General features: G+C 37.3%; 1 protein-coding gene across 1 annotated transcript; it reads left to right on the forward strand.

Annotated features, from left to right (window-relative positions):
- The first annotated feature begins 6789 nt into the window (after positions 1 to 6789).
- Positions 6790 to 19833, forward strand: LOC309491998 (protein NLRC3-like). Its single transcript, XM_082191024.1, has 8 exons — positions 6790 to 6811; positions 12776 to 12908; positions 13017 to 13133; positions 14578 to 16446; positions 16626 to 16799; positions 16903 to 17076; positions 17214 to 17260; positions 17550 to 19833. Exons 2-8 carry the CDS (start codon positions 12859 to 12861, stop codon positions 18071 to 18073), a joined length of 2955 nt encoding a protein of 984 aa, XP_082047150.1. The 5' UTR covers positions 6790 to 6811; positions 12776 to 12858; the 3' UTR covers positions 18074 to 19833.
- The last annotated feature ends 307 nt before the right edge of the window (positions 19834 to 20140 follow it).

Raw genomic sequence — 20140 nt, forward strand, 5'->3', positions numbered from 1 at the left:
AACAGATGTTCTGAAACATCTCTCTGGACATTTGGAAATTTAGGATCCACTGCTCAACTGTAAAATTGGGAATGACAGTTTGACACAGGGTCATTTTGACCCCCTTTATGCACTCTAGGGTTAATAAAATAAACTGTAGAATCATATCAATATATTGTATTTCACTACTATATATTCTCAGTAATTTTCTGGAGAAAGCACCTACTGTGTACAGACTGCTGTGGGCATCATAGCCAGATTTAAAAAGGGGAACGTAAAAAAGAGAAAATGACCTTTGGGCAAAGGCTGGTGGCAGAAATCAAAGAGTTAAGGCATTTGTTAGACATGACATGGGAAAAGGAAATCAAAGTGGTCCAAGCTAGCTGTCTACATTTTGAACTCCCATTTACCGAATGAAAAATTGGCAAAAATCACATTTTGTGACTATTGTTTGTACACTGGATTATAAGATACAAACAGGTATGATTTAAAAAGTTTAATCTCAAATTTATATCTCTTATTCCCATAATTATTTATGTGGCGAAATTTAAGACCTAATTTCAATATTTTGTGTCTAATTATTGACTTATGTGGCAAGAAGCCGTTTCACGTCGGGGTCCTCATCACCCTGTCGGGGTTTATTCTGAGATAACAACCGACTGGATGTACATTATCCTTTACTTGATATTTTAATTTCGCACGACAGGTAAGGCGAGTGGCTTATGCACAGCAGAGCATGCATAGAAACATAGCTGTTGTACAGCTGTGGAGTGTTTGTCATGCAGGTCAGTTTTCTTCATTAAATTGTACATGAAGAAAAACAAGTTCTTATAAATTTGTGGAGCAGAATGTTGTTTTGCTTTAATCTTATAAGAATCCTGAAGTGCACCAAGACAACAAACCAGATTTGAGCGGGTAAATTGAGGCTACATACAGAAAGGGTCAAAGCAGACTACTTTGTGTGATGGCTTAGGCTCTTCAATGTAGATTATGAAAATAGTACACTGTATATGATTTATGTGTTTTTATTTATTTATTTGTATGTATGGCTGCTGTAGTAAAATAATATCCCCTGGACAATAATAACTAGATTAAAAAAAGTTTGTAGACAAACTTTATGTTGGCTTGAGAAAGCCCGGCCAGAAAGTTTGAAGAAATTTTAAAAGCTTGAAGTTTGAGGGTTGTTAGTTTGAAGTTTAAATTAGTTTTAAAGTTTGACGGTTTTGAAGGCAATATACAGTCTTGTCAGAAAACGGATGGGTTGATGGATAGATAGATCCTAAAATAAAGGTAGCTTTCTTTCCTTAATTATATCAGCTTAATCAGTTCCTCACTCCAAACCTCAAAATCGCAAAACCACACAGCTACGTGCAGCAATTCCTGGAGAGAGGAGGGGGAATAATGACAGTGAGCGGGGTTTTGTGTGATGTCCACCTGTGAATGCAGACGCGATGGCTGGATTGAGTTTACATTACACTGAGATTACATTCCGATCCGAAGCGTGTTTACACTTGTTTTTTCAATGTGTATGTGGACAACATCCGGATGCAGGTCGCATGTTAATGCCAAGTGCAAATGCAACCTTTAATTCAACAAGCTTGTAAATGGCGCATGTAAGAAAGGAAGACATTTGTATAGAATATTGTAATGTTCTGTTGCCATCCTGAGGGTAAGAGAAAAATAAAATACACAGACTATTTATGATTTTTGATTATGAAAAATATACAGAACATAAACAAGGGCTTTTATTTCCTCTTTTGTGAAAGGCTGAGGATGTTGGTGCTAAAGCTAGCATGTTGGACATGACTAATTATTGATATAATAATTTAATTATTGGACACCTCTGTGCATGCATAGTACTCAAATCAAGCAACAGCAAAAGAAGAAGAGTTCGACCAATCTTAGCACTGGGTACATTCCCCAAATAGCAAGCAAGCAAGCAAGCATTATTGACAAATGCGTTAGGCCTATCATATATGGTACTTCTAACTCATTAAGGTAAACGGGCTGGGATGGATGTGGCAAGTTGAAATATTGAATTGAGTTAACTCGCATGGATTAACTTAAAATACTTTAATCATTCACCAAAATACTTTAATCATTTGTCATTCATAGTCACTCAGATAAAGAGGGTAAGACATCATTCAGCTATGAAAATGATAAAATGCTGAAGTAATGCTGAACAATAAATCTAAATAAAATTGAAATCGCTATATGGCTTAGTGATAATGAAAGTGCTGTGATTTAAATAAATATTTGATGCACCGTGTGTTCAAGAATGAAGAGTTCCAGAATTGTTCAGGCGTGTGGTCTGTGCTCACATGCAGCGTTTTTCCATCTCAGAGAGGCTCATTTCACTGCTGAATGAAGAGACTAAAGACAGACATATAGTAAATATGAGTATTGTCCTAGTTTTGGTTAGATTATGACCAGTGTTTCCTCACAAATACTGCCGTAACAGGAATTGCTCAAAGGTATGTGTGTGTGTGTGACTGAGTGCAGACTTGCTAACCTTTGGAAAATATTTAACATTAAAGGATTAGTTCACTCCAGAATAAAAAATTACTTATAATTTACTCGCCCCCATGTCATCCAAGATGTTCATGTCTTTCTTTCTTCAGTCGAAAAGAAATTTAAGGTTAAAATGGATTTTTCTCCATAGTGGACTTCAATGGGGTCCAATGGGTTGAAGGTCCAAATTTCAGTTTCAATGCAGCTTCAAAAGCTACATGATCCCAGCTGAGGAATAAGGGTCTTATCTAGCGAAACAATCGGTCATAAAAAAAAAAAAAAGAAGAAAAAAAAAAGAAACATTTTATATACTTTTCAACCACAAATGCTCGTCCATCACACACTACGTAGTCTCGTTGGAAAGGTAGGCGGAAGTACGAAAAACATCTCATCTCCTCCAACTTCAAAATCATTGTTTTGACTTATTCTTTGAACATTCAGTTTGTAAACACTGGGTCGGTACTTCCGTCTTCCGCCTATTTGTGCTACTCTGGCCAGAGCAAAAGTAGGCAGAGTTTTCATTTTGATTTCCGCGCTTGTTTGGATGCCCCGTTTTTATTGGCCGCGCGGGTAATCGTTACAGAGAGCAGCGGCAAAAGTTGAAAAACGTTTCGCCAATTTTGCGCTTCGCTTTGGTTGACGCAGCAACAAAACGTCCTCGCGCAGCGCAAGCATAAAATAAATGGGTTTCATAGTACAACGCATTCTGCGTCCTGTCTGAAAGGGCCATTAGTGGCTGAGAGTACTTGGTGTGATAATGTAATGTTAGTATTACATGTTCGTTATGGCATGTTCATTTGTGGAATATGCAGTGAACATAGCCAAAGTTACAGCACAGTAACTGTAACGTTAACTACCCGCAAATTAAAACCAGCAAACATTAGCCCAGTGCATAACAACAATCGTTGATTGCTGAACAGAAATCGTGTCAGATGGAGTGTCATACAAGTAGCCTACTGTAAGGTTGAGGATGGCCTTATGCAATATTTACACTGCTCTATTCCAGTAGATAAATGTATATGTTTTGGCAATGAAATAAAAATTATTTCAATTAATTTAGGCTATTTATCAGGCAGGTGCCTGTGCACTGTCAGAGTCTTCTGGGTTAAAATGGAATTACAGGTTGTTGTTGCACTGTCTCAGATTTTGTTCAAACCTTGTCTATATCAAGAATGTGTTCCAAAACCAAGGCCTGTAAAATATTTCTGTTCAAATCCTGTCTTCATATTTTCAGCCCTTGAAATTACTTATATTGAAAATCACATTATCTGGGAAGCAATATTTGGACATTAATATAATGAAAAGTATTATTCATAGGTATTATCTGCTTAGACAGTGATACATTTTGAAAAATAAAACTTGTGATTTGCTTAAATATCTGATCCTTCTGCTATTACAAAAAACTATTTTGGCTGTTTATAGCATTATCTCTTTTAATGTGATAAAAACACTAAATAATCATTTTGACTATGTATTGGTATGTAATTTATGGTGGTTTAAGGTGCTGGAAAATAGCTTTAAAATGGACCTTGAAAGTGCTTGAAAAGTGCTGGAATTTGACCTTGGAAAAGGTGTACGAACCCTGCACATGACAAGAAGGCACATGACAGGATCACATGAGGAACAAGAGAAACACATGACAAAACCAGGAACATGACTTGCGTCTGAGGCTTGTATTGTAGAGTGTGTGTGTGTGTGTGTGTGTGTGTGTGTGTGTGTGTGTGTGTGTGTGTGTGTGTGTGTGTGTGTGTGTGTGTGTGTGTGTGTGTGTGTGTGTGTGTGTGTGTGTGTGTGTGTGTTCTCTCCCTCTGTTGTTTCCGCTGTGTACAGAACAGAAGCATAAAACATCCCCAGAGGACGAGAGACATGAACGCTTTAGGGGGTAGGTGCCATTAATTTTGAGATCTTTTTCTCCTGTTTGTGGAGTTAGGATAGTTCTTGTATTTTCCTTTGTTTTATTGTCCCTGATAGGATATTTAGTTTTCTGGGTTAAGGTAGTCTACTTTTTGTTTATTATTTTAGACTGGTCTAGACCTGAAGTTACTTTTGCGTTCCCAAACATTGTCTAAACTCTTGGCAAAACTTGTTTCTCCTCTAAACCTCGATAAAAATAAGAACCAGATAACTTTTTTTAAGTAATCTGTTTGATTTCCTTTATGTTTCACCCCTGAACCCTAGACCTTGGGTCGTAACAATGACAATGGGAACACTTTAAAATAAAATACTTGAAAACAATCCTTCCTAAAATGCATTAAACTTTCGTTTACAAAGACGTGAAACTCACCGAGTGGTCAGGGGTGTTCACTGATATGCTCACACAAAAATCGCTGCAAAAGATGCTTTCCAACAGGTTTTATCGTAGTTTTTGTCCAACTCCAAAACACCTGTTGGAAAGCATCTTTTGCAGCGATTTTTGTGTGAGCATATCAGTGAACACCCCTGACCACTCGGTGAGTTTCACGTCTTTGTAAACGAAAGTTTAATGCATTTTAGGAAGGATTGTTCCAGTGCACCTATGCAGCCATTGTGGAGGTGGGGGGGTGCTACCACAGAAACCGAAAATTCTTAGGCCAGCAGCATGTGTCCAAATTTCAATCTTAACCGTTCTATTTCATCAGAAACGATCTGAAAACAGGGCTTTAAGTGTAAAATACCAAACTTGTCCTTTAATGTGACTTTTAGTGGCACGCAACATTGAGTATTTTGATTTTCTTTCAATTCACTTTGCTAATGAAGAATATACAACTTACAGTATAAGATGTCTATAGACAGAAAAGAAGAGAATTTGGTTGCAGTGGAGGAGTATGTGAATGTCTGGTGTTATGATTTGGTTTTCTATGGGTAATTTGTCTTTTTGGTCCTTGTTTGTCTGTTCATGCTCCTTGTAGATCTGTCTTAGTGGCTGTTTGGAGTAGTCCCTCCTGCGAAGGGCTTGGAAGAGAGTTTTCTGGGCCAATTGGAAATCAGAGTCCTGGGTACATATCCTGGGAAATCTGATAATTTGAGAATTAACTAGGGCTGTACTGTCTCAGTCGATTAGTCGATTAATTGGTCGATACGTTCTGGTTCGACCAAAATTCTGATTGGTCAATTTTTTGCCGCGTTCATTTCATCAGTTTTGCCGCGCTGAGGCGCGCTCATTTCATCAGGTGGAAAGCACTAACTGCTAATGGGGGTGTTTTCAGAGTACCCTTGTTTCACTGTAACAGTCTGTCTTCAGAACACCCCCCTTGTTTTCACCTTTTTTGGATTAGCCCAACCCAAGAGAGAGCGATAACTATAGAAGGTTTGATGCTGAATATTATTTATTTAATTGTGAGAGCGTTTTAGTCAGTCCTCTTCTAACATGTCAACAACAAAGAAATCGACAGTGTGGCAGCATTTTGTTAAAATTGATAACAGGAAAAAGGTCGAATGCAAAGTTTGCAAGCAACAGTTTTCCACAGCTCGACGACAAACATGACATATCTAAAAGTGGTAAGCTCACTTGTCTGCGTTAGCTTGCCCTGTCTGTTTTGAGTAGGCTATATGAACATATCAGAATTTGCATATTTCAATGTTTTAGTGTTATAACCTAACTTTTTTATTTTTTATTTGGAGCCTAATGCGCAATTGCGCTGTGCTGTTGGTTGTGTTAGTTTTGAGCCTAGGATGCTTTATTTTTCAGTTATGCACTTTATTTCGTTTCTGCTCTTGATCTGGTTTGTTTAATAAATATTCTTTTTTTATTAAAGTGGACGTGCCTTTTGTGTTTATTAAGAGTAAAAGCTTTAAGTTAATAGTCTATTCGTGTCTCAGCTGCGAAGCTGAGCTCATGTTCAGCCTCGCTCGGTGCGAGGACATGCACGGTTAAATGATAGTGTCTGACAGTTATAACTTATTATTATAACGTATGACAAAAATAATTGTCTAAATTATGTTGCATATTCCTCAACAGTTCTTGTGATGATATCACTAGTTGACAACATAGTACTATTTTCGGAAATCATAAGCTATGATATTGCGCAGGTGCACGTGATGCAACGCTGTCAGAGCCGACAGACCCGTGTCAGACTCATTTCAGTGCAAAATAATTAGGTCAAAAACGATTTAATATACTGCAAATAGCCTACTAGTTTTTTATGTTTATTTATAATTCATTTAGGCGGACAACAAGGCTACCAAGTACTGCGCACAGTGCGCATCTAATTAATTTAACGTTTTTTTGTTTTGTTTTTTTACCGTCATTTTTAGTCGATTTTTAGTCGAAAATTTCAGGACTTCAGTCGACCAAGATTTTCTTTGGTTGAGTACAGCCCTAGAATTAACGATACCTTTGAAGGTATGTGAGGATGGTAACTTTTTTTGGTGTAGAATTGCATGTGTGTCAGTTTTCTTGAAGAAAACTTTAAAATCCAAGTGATGGTTGATCTTCCCCCTTATACACTGTGGTATCCAGAAAGTATATTGTTTGATGATTAAAGGGGTCATGAACTGTATTGTTTTATTGTTTCATAATGTTTCCTATGGTGCACTTGTAATGTTAGTATGATTTTACTTCAAAAATTGTCATAATTTAGAAATAAAAGGCATTTTTCCTAGCCTGATTTTAGGCTTTGATTTGAATGCGCTGTTTGAAGGGGCGTGTCTGTGTGAGACTTCAGTGTTAACGCCCACTGCTGTGATGGGCTAACAGCTTTGCATATGAAATAGCTAGTATTACATGTGGAACTCTCTCGAAAACTTTTAGCATGTTTTTACCATTACAGCTCTCAATGTTATCTACTTGTGATAATTATAAGTGATAATTATAGTGTTACAATTAGATTTATGGCATTATATTTAAACCGTAGCATGAAAAGTTGCAAAGATGATCATGTAGCCGATCACAGACATGTATGCAGCGACATCTCATTGCAACTTGATTTCTGCACACTAACGAATGGTTTCATCATAACTAACAGTGCAAACATATATAAATATAAATAAGAGATTAGTTGATTTCTAAAGGGAGTCACTGATAAACACGTGCTGGAGCTGTCAATCAAACAGTGTGTGACAGCTACAGCTATTGTAAACGGAGCGTTCTTTGATCGCTTTCTATATATAATTCAATCAGTTTAAATAACAGATTATTTTCACCCTACTAAGAGAAACAATGTGAAGTAGACCGTTTAGTCACTGGTTTGATTTACTGACAGTACAAAGGACATCGGATTGTAGCTACATGCTCATTACATCAGAAATCACTGGTCACAGATCAGGCATTAGAATTAACAGGGTTACTTACATGTTGTGGCATTACTGTCGAGTCCATATCATAAAAGCCTGCAAAGTCTGTGCCGAGTTTGTGAACTGATTTACCAAAGAATCCAGTGAAATGTACCGAATACAAATAAATAATGTTCAACTGAGATATTCACATTGTTAAAAATAAACAACCACATTCCCAGCATTAGGATACTGTGGAAGGTCATTTTGTTTTTAGTCCAGTTTCAGTTTCTTAATTTATTTCACTTCTACAAAAATTATTTAAAACAAGACCAATTGTACAGTACGTCTATACTCCAAAGCATTCTTTAATTACAACCATTTAAGTTCGAAATGTGCATTTTCATGTCTACTCAAAAAAAGGGGGGTGACAGTTAACAGGTTAAGTCTAGGAATAAGTGTGAAATTAAGAATAAGTGTGATTCATAAAGATTCCTAAGTGTCAAAACTAGGTCTCAGCTCCTAAATTATTTAAGAGTGCTGGAGAGGTATCCTAACCTAGTTAGGAGTAACAAGATGGCAGCAGAGAGGAGGAGAACATACACTTTCCAACGCAATATATAATGTATTGGAGTAAAATGATTTGCTAAAACAATAAAAGCTTATAATAAAAGTAATAATAAAATGTTTGGCGACTGGAAAAATGCAACAGTGCGCCGGTGATGACTTGGGGTCCTCAGTCCACAGTAAGCAGGGTCTGAAATAGCAGAATTGTGGCACTGACCACACCAAACATACTGGCCAAAACTTTTTATTAGATTTTTTTAATGACCCTACAAGTTTTAAACCATCGATATATGAGGAAAATAGTTAAATTTTTATATAATTATTTTTATATTTTTAAATATGAGGGATGAACAAAACACTAAACTTAGTGAAAGTATTTATCTGACATGAATATTGGACAAAAAAAAAAAAGGCAAACTACAGCTACAGGTTTTAGAAAAAAAAAAAAAGCTCACAGATTTTTTTTGAAAAAAAATCAAAAAGCATACATTGTCTGCTACATAATCATTAATTAATATTTCATTGGTCCCCTCATATTTTTTCATGTGTTCATAATTTGTTTGAATGACAGCCTAGCCAAAAAATTATGTCCACAGAATTTGGCATGTTTCATTGTATTATCACAAATAAAAACAAGTGACTCCAAGCACAACTACACCACATATGCTTACAAAATATTTAACACATTTTTTATATTATTTCAATAAAGGGTGAATGCCAATTTTCCTATGTTGGACAATCACTTTTGGCCACTACTCTATGGCTGTTCATTGACTTTCCCACTGATCTTCAAACCATGCGGCAAAAGCAAGCCGCTTTTATGAGTATGTCGGGCTTCCCTGGAGTTGTTTGGAGCCATTGATGGAACTCTTGTTGGCATCATTGCTCCAACTGCAAATGAGGAGACATATCAATAGAAAAGGATTCTGTAGTGTCAACATTAATTTGTGATAATTTTGTAATAAAAAAAATAAAATAAAAATGTAAATATCAAAGTTTCGGTCTTCATTAAATTATTTATTATAAATATATTAAATGATTGGTTTCATGCTGCAGTGACCTCACCCTTGCAGGCTCACTATTGGCTGATTCAGTGGTTGAGGGCGGCCATTTTGGGTTGACATCATTGTACTTAGTTCACAGTCAGCACTTAAGAATCAGTCTTAGACTTACTGAAAGTTTTATACTTTTTTTATAAAAGTCTCCTACTCTTAGACAAGTCCTATTTTTACTAAGAATTTTTGGACACTTCAGTAAAATCTTAAGACTATTCTTAAAAGCATTTCTAAGAAATGTTATATATACGGGCCCTGCTATTTAGATTATTGATCTTAATGAGATTTCAAACCTGGTTCATATTTCGTGCTAAATTACTTTTGATATTTTTGCCTTTACGAAAATAATCGGTATACTAAATTACAGTATTTCAAACTGTCCAGGCTTTCCAGTTAGTGCATCAAACACTGCTGTAGCAAAACATTAAAAGCTGAACCAACCATAAGAATGTGTAGATGAATGTACCAGAGTATAACAAAATACCTCAGAAACCTGTTTGAAATTATTTTTATGTATATTTATTTTATGTGTACTTTAGCTGTGATCGTTTTTTTTTAAATCCTGTTCTCTAACTGGTATTATATATATATTCTAATTAGTGCTGTCAATCAATTTAAAACAATTAACTAATTAATCACACATTTTCTGTAATTAAATGTGATCAATCACATCTAACATTGACGTTTTAATATATTTTAATTATAATACTTTCACATTGAATCTTGAATATATATATATTACAGCAAACTGAACATATAACAATGTCTGATTTTTGAGCACAGATCAGAAAATGAAGGCTGAGAAATATATTTTATAGTTCTCTATGATGTCTTCACTGTCTATTATTGGTTTCAGTTCCTCTCTGCTGATGCAGTTTTGGTCAAAGTCATGTGAAATTGGAGTTGGTCTGTCTTGGCAGAAATACAAAATTCAGTTCAGTCACATATAGGGTTGGGAACCGAGAATATGTTGTGTTTTTTTTTTTAAATACCGGAACCGTGCAAAATTCCTAAGTTTCGGTTCTGAAAATGGTTCTGTTGTGATGTGTGAGCGAAGTGCTGAGTGCTTATCCTTTAATAGCAACGTCTCACCTCATGAATATTAAAATAGTAATGAATGCACTGAAAAGACCTTGCGCTACTCCTATACGCTCTGCGTCAGATATCAATGCAGAGAGAGAGAGTAAGAGCTGTACGATTAAACTTTAAAACATCTCAATCTCGATTCCATGCAATCTTATTCCTAAATGACAAAAACTTCACACCAGAACATTCAAATCTGTTTGCGCTGTCGCCGACACAGAGAGAGCAGTTGTCAATATATAGGTATGAAACAGCTTTACTTTCACAGTCTTTTCAACCACACAGTATCGATATTTCTGTACCGACTTCAAGTACCTGTATGACTCGTCATAGACGTAGACAGAGAGAAGGAGCTCTGGCTACAGTGTTCTTCCACAAGAAGCTCGCAGTTTTAGCGTTTATTAAACGCTAGAGCGCCAAAAGTTACGGACTGCAGCTTTAAAAAATGTATTTGTCATTGAATCATTCATTCAAGAGACTCGTTCAAAAACGCTGATTCATCCAGTAATGAAACAAGTGAAGTCTTTATGAATCAATCATTCAAACTGATTTAAAAAAAAATATTCTGTTTCACCTGTCTGGATTTTACAAAAAAATTCTAAATATGTTGAATTTGTTGTCATTACCAGTCTGTTAAACTCATTTGACAGGTATTAAAGGTTGTATCAGCGATTTCAGGCCCAAACATAAATTATCACATTCATCTAATCTTTCCTAACGATCCGCTATCTGCCCAACCACTCAAAACCCAAATAAATAGTGTTCCAACCAATCACCGACAGGGGGTGGGTGTTGTGAGGTTTTGCGCTTGTGCACAGCTGCACGCGAAGTCGGAGTCACGAGCGCAAAACCTCACAACACCCACCCCCTGTCGGTGATTGGTTGGAACACTATTTATTTGGGTTTTGAGTGGTTGGTGAACCCAATTGTTTTTGTGTGCAGATCTCAGAGCCTAGGCTGCCTACAGAAATGCGTTTTTTTGACGGCATGCTTTTGGGGCGGGCAGCTAGCGGATTGTTAGGAAAGATTAGATGAATGTGATCATTTATGTTTGGGCCTCTTTTGGGCCTGAAATCGCTGATACAACCTTTAAGAAATAAACACTAAAAGGATTGTTTGAGTTGAGTATTGTGCATTTTTCCTTACTACAATTTTTTTATTAGGCTAGTTGTTTAATCATTTTAATGGAATCGGAACCAGAATCGCTTGGCAGAACCGAAACCGGACAATTTCTTACAATTCCCAACCCTAGTCACATGTGTCTTCAATGTAAGAAAAAGCAAATATGTTTGCGAAGACAAAAAAGCAAAACAAGAAAAGGCAGTAATAAAGACCCCTGATCCCTAATGAAAAAGAGATGTTTTGAATAGAACATAAACTCTTTTTTTAAAGCTGCAGTCCGTAGCTTTTTTGGGTTAAAAATTATCCAAAATAATTTTTTGAGCAAATACATAATCAGCCAGTGTTCAAATCTATCTGCTTGCCTTAGCTCAATTCTAAACGGTAAGCTTCTAATAATGTTTTTAATTCCAGTGGTACTAGTGGATTTCCGCGGGAAATTTGAGTATGTCTTTGCGTCATTATGTCACATCTGTACACATAAAGAAGGAGTCTCGGCTAGTAGGCTATATTGCGTGTGGATGTTGGTGGTGGAGATTTATTGCCTTTTCTCACAGCACTTGATATAATTAAACTTATTAATTTGATGGTGGATCCAGAAAGGTTCAAATGACAATCACCAGTGACAACTGGAGATTCGCCCGTTGTAAAACGTGAAAGACTTCGGAGAAAAAAAGAGACTGCAACCGGGCCCATGCGAAAACAAGGATAAATATTGGAAGGGCATTAAATGTAGTCACGCAGTGCTGATGTTGTTTACACGGTTTGATGTGATATGATAAGCGATCGTTAGATTTAATCAGCGCGATTTACTGCAATGCTTTTTTCCCTTAGTTGTTCAGAAAAAAAGTGGATGTTACTTGTTCAGATGACATTTTCCGGTGAAAATTCTTATGTTGGTCATACTTCCATAAAGTAGAATCTGTGATTGCGAATGACAGTATCCACACCGGCGCGGTGACTGACAGCCTCACATTCTCCTCAAAACATTAGATTCATCTGCGCTGTGCCGTGCCGAGGCACAACGCACGTTAAGTTGATAATTCCGCGAATAACTGCAATTGCAGATTTCGAACAGAGATGGCTACAAAGAGGAAAAACTGCGGACTGCAGGTTTAATATAAAGATTATACTACATTAAACTGTATGTTTGCTTTATTATTATATTATATTATAGGTTAAAACATTTTAACAGTACAGCATTTATATAATAGAATATAGTACAGAAAACTTTTAAAACATAAAAGCTCTAAAACAAACTCTATTTTTAGGAAATGAGAATTAGAGGGCGCTGACTCTAAAATGAGCTCTCCATCTCCTGAATCAAACTGTGTCATTGAGGAGTGATCAGTCCATGATGAATCGTCCCCTTGAATTCAGTGATGCAGTGACCTCTGACCCCCGGTGAGACACTATTTTAGCATTTAACATACAATTTTATCTAAGTATATGTAATTGGTGCATTCACAGTTTAGCTAGTACTCTAAAATGCCATTTTTTTTATTTTGTCAGTATCAGCAGGAGACAGAGATCAGAGTCCGCAGAGCCCAGCTGTGTGTCTGTGAAGAGCAACACATCCATGGATCACCCATTTCAATTCAGTGATGAACCAATGACCTCTGACCCTCTGTTAGTATAAACATGAAATTGCAAATTCACTGTAGTACAACTCATATAAATAGTGATTTAAGAGACTCAGTGAAGTAACACTAATGTACTTAAAGGAGAACTCCGGTCAATTTTAACATTGAGCAAATTTTTTTGTAAATTTGGAGTGCTGTCAGTACAGAGAACAACGACCAAAATCGGTGTTGCCTACACCGTGTAATCCTCTTTTTAAAGGGATACTCCACCATGTTTTCATATTAAACTATGTTATTCCCTTAACTAAGACGAGTTGATACATACCTCTCTCCTACATTATAGTTATCCTTTTTAACCCGCTTAGAAAAGCGCCACGTTTTATTTTGTGTCACCATACTTGGTCGTGTAATTACTCGTGTAACTGTTTTTAAATAGGGAAAATGTTGATGTATTTGGTCACTTCTAAATTCATTGTTGTTAGATACCATTGAGTACACTGGGCTAAGCTAAAGTGCTATCAAAGTGTCGCCATGCGCCAGAGCGATTAAGTGCACGCACTGAGATGAGAGAGGTATGTATCAACTCGTCTTAGTTAAGGGAATAACATAGTTTAATATGAAAAAACGGTGGAGTATCCCTTTAAAATTTGCACCCTGTTGACTTAAATGGGGCAAGTTTTAAACCTGCTTTTAGCCTCTTAACATCCTTGATGTGTCATTACAAGTGCACAGCCATGTGAGTGATTCCTTCAGAGTGAACACGGTGAATCTGACTGCAGTAGATGTGAAAGATATGAATAAAAGTGATGTTAATTCAGCCAGCGCACATACCTGTATTTACTTCCTGTTTTCGGTCGAAGTCCACAGTAGTCGATTGTCGAGTTCACGCGCGTGATCATAGGTAACTAAGCAACAGTGGATGAACTATCCATTTGAGCTGATATTCTCAGAACACCACACAGCACCGTCATTGGCTGACAGTCTGAGTCTCCACTTAGTTACCTATGATCACGCGCGTGAACTCGACAATCGACTACTGTGGACTTCGACTGAAAACATGAAGTAAATACAGGTATGTGCGCTGGCTGAATTAACATCACTTTTATTCATATTTCATTCATATCTTTCACATCTACTGCAGTCAGATTCACCGTGTTCACTCTGAAGGAATCACTCACATGGCTGTGCACTTGTAATGACACATCAAGGATGTTAAGAGGCTAAAAAAGCAGGTTTAAAACTTGCCCCATTTAAATCAACAGGGTGCAAATTTTAAAAAGAGGATAACACGGTGTAGGCAACACCGATTTTTGTCGTTGTTCTCTGTACTGACAGCACTCCAAATTTACCAAAAAATTAGCTCAATGTTAAAATTGACCGGAGTTCTCCTTTAAGCATTTGCATACAATCTAAAATCAATATCATATTGATCTATAATGGTTACTGTAATCACTGTCATTTTGTTACTCTTTTCTTTTTAATTTCAACAGAAAGGAGATATATGAACCGATTAGATCTGTGCCCCCATCTACATCCCACTATCAGACCCATATCAGACATGACGAAACTGAAGCAGTCCTGCAGACACACACGCTGGAGACTGGATACCTGCAGAGAGTCAAAGACCAGCACAAAACCAGCATGAAGAACAAGTATGAGAGATTATTTGAGGGAAACCAGCTCCAAGAGAATGAAACCCTCCTGAGCAGGATCTACACACAGCTCTACATCATAGAGGGAGAGAGAGAAAGAGTTAATGAAGAACATGAGTTTTTACAGATGGAGAAAACACAACACTCACAAGACAATGCAATCTACTGCAATGACATCTTTAAAAACTCACCTGAACCAGGATGTGAGGATAAAGACCCAATCAAGACTGTTCTTACTAAAGGCATCGCTGGAATTGGAAAAACTGTCTCTATGCAGAAGTTTGTTCTCGACTGGGCCGAGGGAAAAGGTAATCAGGATGTAGATTTCATGTTTGTTCTTCCATTTCGAGAGCTGAATTTGATTGGAGATCATCAGTACAGTCTCCACAAACTTCTGCTGGACTTTCATCCTGAACTTCAAGATGTGGACTCAAAGATTTATAAAGAGTGCAGAGTTGTATTCATCTTTGATGGTCTGGATGAAAGCAGAATGACACTGTTTTCAGATGCTCAAAAGGTTTCTGATGTCACTGAGACTTCATCAGTGGGTGTATTGATTTCAAACCTCATGAAAGGAGAGCTTCTTCCCTCTGCTCTCATCTGGATCACCTCCAGACCAGCAGCAGCCAATCAGATCCCCAGCAAATACATCAACCGTGTGACAGAAATTCAGGGATTTGATGAGCCTCAAAAGGAGGAATATTTCAGGAAGAGAATCAGTGATGAGCATCATGCCACCAGAATCATCTCACACATCAGAAGAGCAAGAAGCCTCGACATCATGCGCCACATACCCGTCTTCTGCTGGATCTCATCCACTGTGTTTCAAATCATTCTGAAACTAGATCTCAGTGCAGAAATCCCTCAAACTCTGACTGAAATGTACATCCAGTTCCTGCTGATTCAGATCAACATGAGGAATCAGAAGTATGAAGAGAGAAATACAGAGAAACTCCTGCAGTCTAACAGAGAAGTGATTGTGAAACTTGCTGAACTGGCTTTTAAGCAGCTGATGAAGGGCAATGTGATGTTCTATGAGGAGGACCTGAGAGAGAGTTGCATAGACGTCACTGATGCCTCGGTGTATTCTGGGATTTGCACTGAGATCTTCAAAGAGGAATCTGTGATAAATCAGAGAAAAGTCTACAGCTTCATTCATTTGAGCATCCAGGAGTTTCTTGCTGCTTTCCATGTGTTTTACTGTTATTTAAACAGCACCATGGAGACCCTTAAGGTTTTTGATTCAATGTATAATCTGCTTAAAGGTGTAGTAGATAAAGCCATTGAGAGTGAAAATGGACATCTGGATCTGTTTCTGCGGTTCCTGCTGGGGGTCTCACTGGAGTCCAATCAGAGACTCTTACAGGATCTACTGAAACAAACAGAGAACAGCTCAGAGAGCATCAAGAGAACTGCGCAGTACATCAAAGAGAAGATCAAAGATGGACATGAACTCTCCACTGAAAGATCCATCAATTTGTTCCTCTGTCTGCTGCAAATTAAAGATCAGACTCTGTCCAGAGAGATTCAGGAGTTTGTGAAATCAGACAAAAATCAGAAACTCTCTCCTGCTCACTCTTCAACAATTGCCTACATGCTTCAGATTTCAGAGGAGGTGCTGGATGAGCTGGACCTCAAGAACTATAACACATCAGATGAGGGTAGAAGAAGACTGATACCAGCTGTGGTCAACTGCAGAAAAGCCCTGTGAGTGATTTAATCCTGTCTTTCATCAATATTTTTTATGAATGAAAGTTTCTGTTGTCATGCCAAGTAAAACATCTTGTATCATTTATTTTCAGAATGGAATATAGCTGATATTATTGAAATACTCATTGTAGAAAGAGGTTAAGAATTTAATTATTATGTGTTTTTCTCTTTTTCAGTCTCGCTGGCTGTAATCTCTTTGGTCAGTCCTTTGAAATTGTTTCATCAGCTCTACAATCCTCAAACTGTGTCTTGAGAGAGCTAGACCTGAGTAACAATGACCTGTGGGATTCAGGAGTGAAGCTGATCTCTGATGGACTGAAGAGTCCAAACTGTCAGCTGGATATACTAAGGTATTACGAACAAAGAAGAGATAATGTACAGTCAGTCAGTCAGTCATAATGGTAATGTGTCTATAGATGTGTGTCTGAAGATTATCTAACTGTGTGTCTGTAGGTTGTCTGGCTGTATGGTAACAGAGGAAGGCTGCGGTTATGTGTCTTCAGCTCTGAGTTCAAACCACTCACACCTGAGAGAGCTGGATCTGAGCTACAATCATCCAGGAGAATCAGGAGTCCAACTGCTAAACAACAAACTGAAGGATCCAAACTACAGACTAAAGATACTTAAGTATGTGTAACAGTAAGAGCCTTATTTGGTTGTAAAATCTGGCTGATATGTGTGTGTGTGTGTGTGTGTGTGTGTGTGTGTGTGTGTGTGTGTGTGTGTGTGTGTGTGTGTGTGTGTTTTTTTTTGTCTCATTTTAGTTTGGACCATGGAGGACATTTAAGGATAAGACCAGGGCTGAGAAAATGTAAGTCCACACACGCACAGGGTTTTATACTGTACAAACTGTATATTCTATCCCCTGACCTTAACCCTACATCTAAATCACAAACAAAAAAACTTTTTGCATTTTTACATTTTTAAAAAACATCACTTAGTACGATTTATAAGCTGTTTTCCTCATGGGGGACAAACATTTTTGGATATTACCATCTTTGTGGGGACAAATAACGTAGGGTTTAACAGGACCACACACATACACACACGTACATATTTAATGATGTCATTGATGTTCTGATCTGTCTTTCTGTGTTCAGATGCCTGTGATCTCACACTGGATCCAAACACAGCACACACTCAACTCATTCTGACTGAAGGGAACAAAAAAGCAATATTTAAGGCAGAGCACCAGCCGTATCCTGATCATCCAGAGAGATTTGTGACCCATGAGCAGGTTCTGTGTCGAGAGAGTCTGACCGGACGCTGTTACTGGGAGGTTACATGGGTTGGCTCTGGTCATATAGCAGTGACATATAAAGAAATCTGCAGGAAAGAAGGGAGCGAATGTCGGTTTGGACGCAATGAAAAGTCCTGGACTCTTTTCTTTTGTGATAAGCTGTACACTTTTTGGCACAATAGTAAGAACATTGACATACCCGCTCCTTCACCCTCCTCTAACACAGTAGGAGTGTATCTGGACTGGTCGGCTAACATTCTGTCCTTCTACAGCATCTCTGACACTCACACACTCACACATTTACACACATTCACCCCCACATTTACTGAACCTGTCTATGCTGGATTTGTAGTTTATCCCAAGTCTTCATTGTCTCTGACTTAGATTGACCTGCAGTGAGAAACCACAGAAATTCATATTGAAGCCATTTTCCACCTCTGAGCAAAATTTAATTAAAATGAATTGTGACATTGCTTTCTTTCTTACAATTATGAAAGTTGCAATTGTAGGCTACAGTTGGTACTCAACCTGAATAATACTTTTACCGCCACCGTTTCGGTAAAATTGGGGGGGGTGTATTTGCTGCCTTTCACCGCTAAGTGGCGCTACAATCACAGACTTTGAAAAGTGTCAGTTTATTCTCTCTATTGCATAATCTGCCGCTGCGCCCTGGCTCTTTGAGAGCTGGTAGCAGATAGTTAAAAAAAATTTGTTAAACGACTTCATAATCACAATACTGAAATTAAAGTTCAAATTTAGAACTGAAACAAATGTAGGCTTCTAGTATTGCATCAGATTTAAGAAAAGTAGGCTAAACGTTAACATTGTGTGCCCAGTTCATCTAGGCTGCATCTCAGGTTATATGCGTCTATATAATAGGTATTATACTTTGTGTTATTTTAATTTGTTAGTAGATTTATTAACTGAAACATAACAGTGAAATAAATTAAACAAAATGATTAATTTAAATATTGTCAGGACTTGCTAACCGATGTTAGTCAGCAGCAGTTGTGTTTTAGCATTCTTTATTATTTTAAGCTTTCAGACAATAGTTCTGTGGTCAGCGCTACAACATGTTCGAAACTCAGCTCTATAAACTGATTCCATAATTTTGTCTCAAGATTAATAGATTAATAGCCTGTTTGTCGAAAATAAAAACTTTTGAAATGTGCATATTGATTCTAAACACTTTTAAGAGCTTTGTTATTCATTGTCTGTCATTTTTATTAACAGGCGTTTAGACGATACATTGTAGCCATGCTGTTAACCGATGTTGGCCAACAGTATTTATGTTTTACCGTTCCTGATGCTAATTAACAGTTTATTTAAGTCAAGCGTTTTGTTTAATTAATAATGGCACATTCCAGTAGTAGAGCCTCTGTTGCGCAAACCTGAACGTGCTGTTGAAGGCAGATTATCAGCTGATCGCACCAGAAAATCACAATGGCCTGAAGATGACGAAGCTCGTCTTTAATCTGCTAAATTAGTTTTGTGAATCATTCATGAAATTGAGATGACTGACAGTGATACCCATAGCAACGAAAGAAAATTTTCTAAACCGATCCATAGGCCTACATTAAACAACTCAGAAAAAGACTATAAATGAGAAATATAGAATCTTATTCTTGCGACATTTTAAATTTGTATTGCCAAAGAAATTTCAGCTTTGCTGTGTACAATAAAACAGTACAAAATGACAATAGTGGAACAGTTGTTTTTCTTTGCCTCTCTTTCGCAGATGCGCTGGATCTCTTTTTTGCAAGTTTCTTTTGTCTCCCTCACTGCACGCGCCGGGTCTCTCTCGAGCTAAAGCTAATAAAACTGTATTTCGCTGCGTGTCACCAATGACAAAAAACAACTGTAACAAATTATTTAGCCATTGTTGCTTCAAAGAAACAGAATGCCTAGTTGAATTCATCTTACAATAAAACGAGGTTGATTGCGAATTAAAGAGCTCTGTATCTGCTGATCACTCGCATACGTTTAGTTGGCATGATCATGTTTAGATAATGCCAGATTGTTGACAATCATACACACTGCTCAAACATTCTAAAACTCTACAAAACCAGTTTAATCAACTGGATTGAACACTTCAAATAAAATAAAAAATATATGAAAACCTTTAAATGCATTAGCTAATTTAATAAGATAAAGGGCTTACATTTGGACACATCAAGAGATTTATGCTGAAATGAACTTTGCATGCTCTTTAAGATAAAATCTGTATCATCAGGCTGGCTATCCGACACTCTCCATTTGAAAGAGAAGCGATAAAGCCACTTCACTGGCCCTCCAAACCCCCCACTTGCTATTTGAGACTGACATAAAACAAAGAGAATTCGCAATTTACACTTTAATCGCTATTCTAGACATTAGCATTATTAAAGTGTTGATAATGAAGGAATTAAATCATTAAGGCTACCTGTAGTAACAGGTAGTAACAGGTTTCTG

Source organism: Leuciscus leuciscus (genome assembly GCF_965113295.1).
Source record: "Leuciscus leuciscus genome assembly, contig: HAP1_SCAFFOLD_819, whole genome shotgun sequence".
In the NCBI taxonomy this organism is placed as follows: domain Eukaryota; kingdom Metazoa; phylum Chordata; class Actinopteri; order Cypriniformes; family Leuciscidae; genus Leuciscus; species Leuciscus leuciscus.

Bases quoted from the DNA above. Each gene is read 5' to 3' on its own strand.
- LOC309491998 (XM_082191024.1), top strand. From the start codon at position 12,859: ATGATGAATCGTCCCCTTGAATTCAGTGATGCAGTGACCTCTGACCCC. The intron at 13,134-14,577 runs GTTAGTATAAAC...TAATTTCAACAG, and splicing joins CCAATGACCTCTGACCCTCT to AAAGGAGATATATGAACCGA. The intron at 16,800-16,902 runs GTATTACGAACA...GTGTGTCTGTAG, and splicing joins TGTCAGCTGGATATACTAAG to GTTGTCTGGCTGTATGGTAA.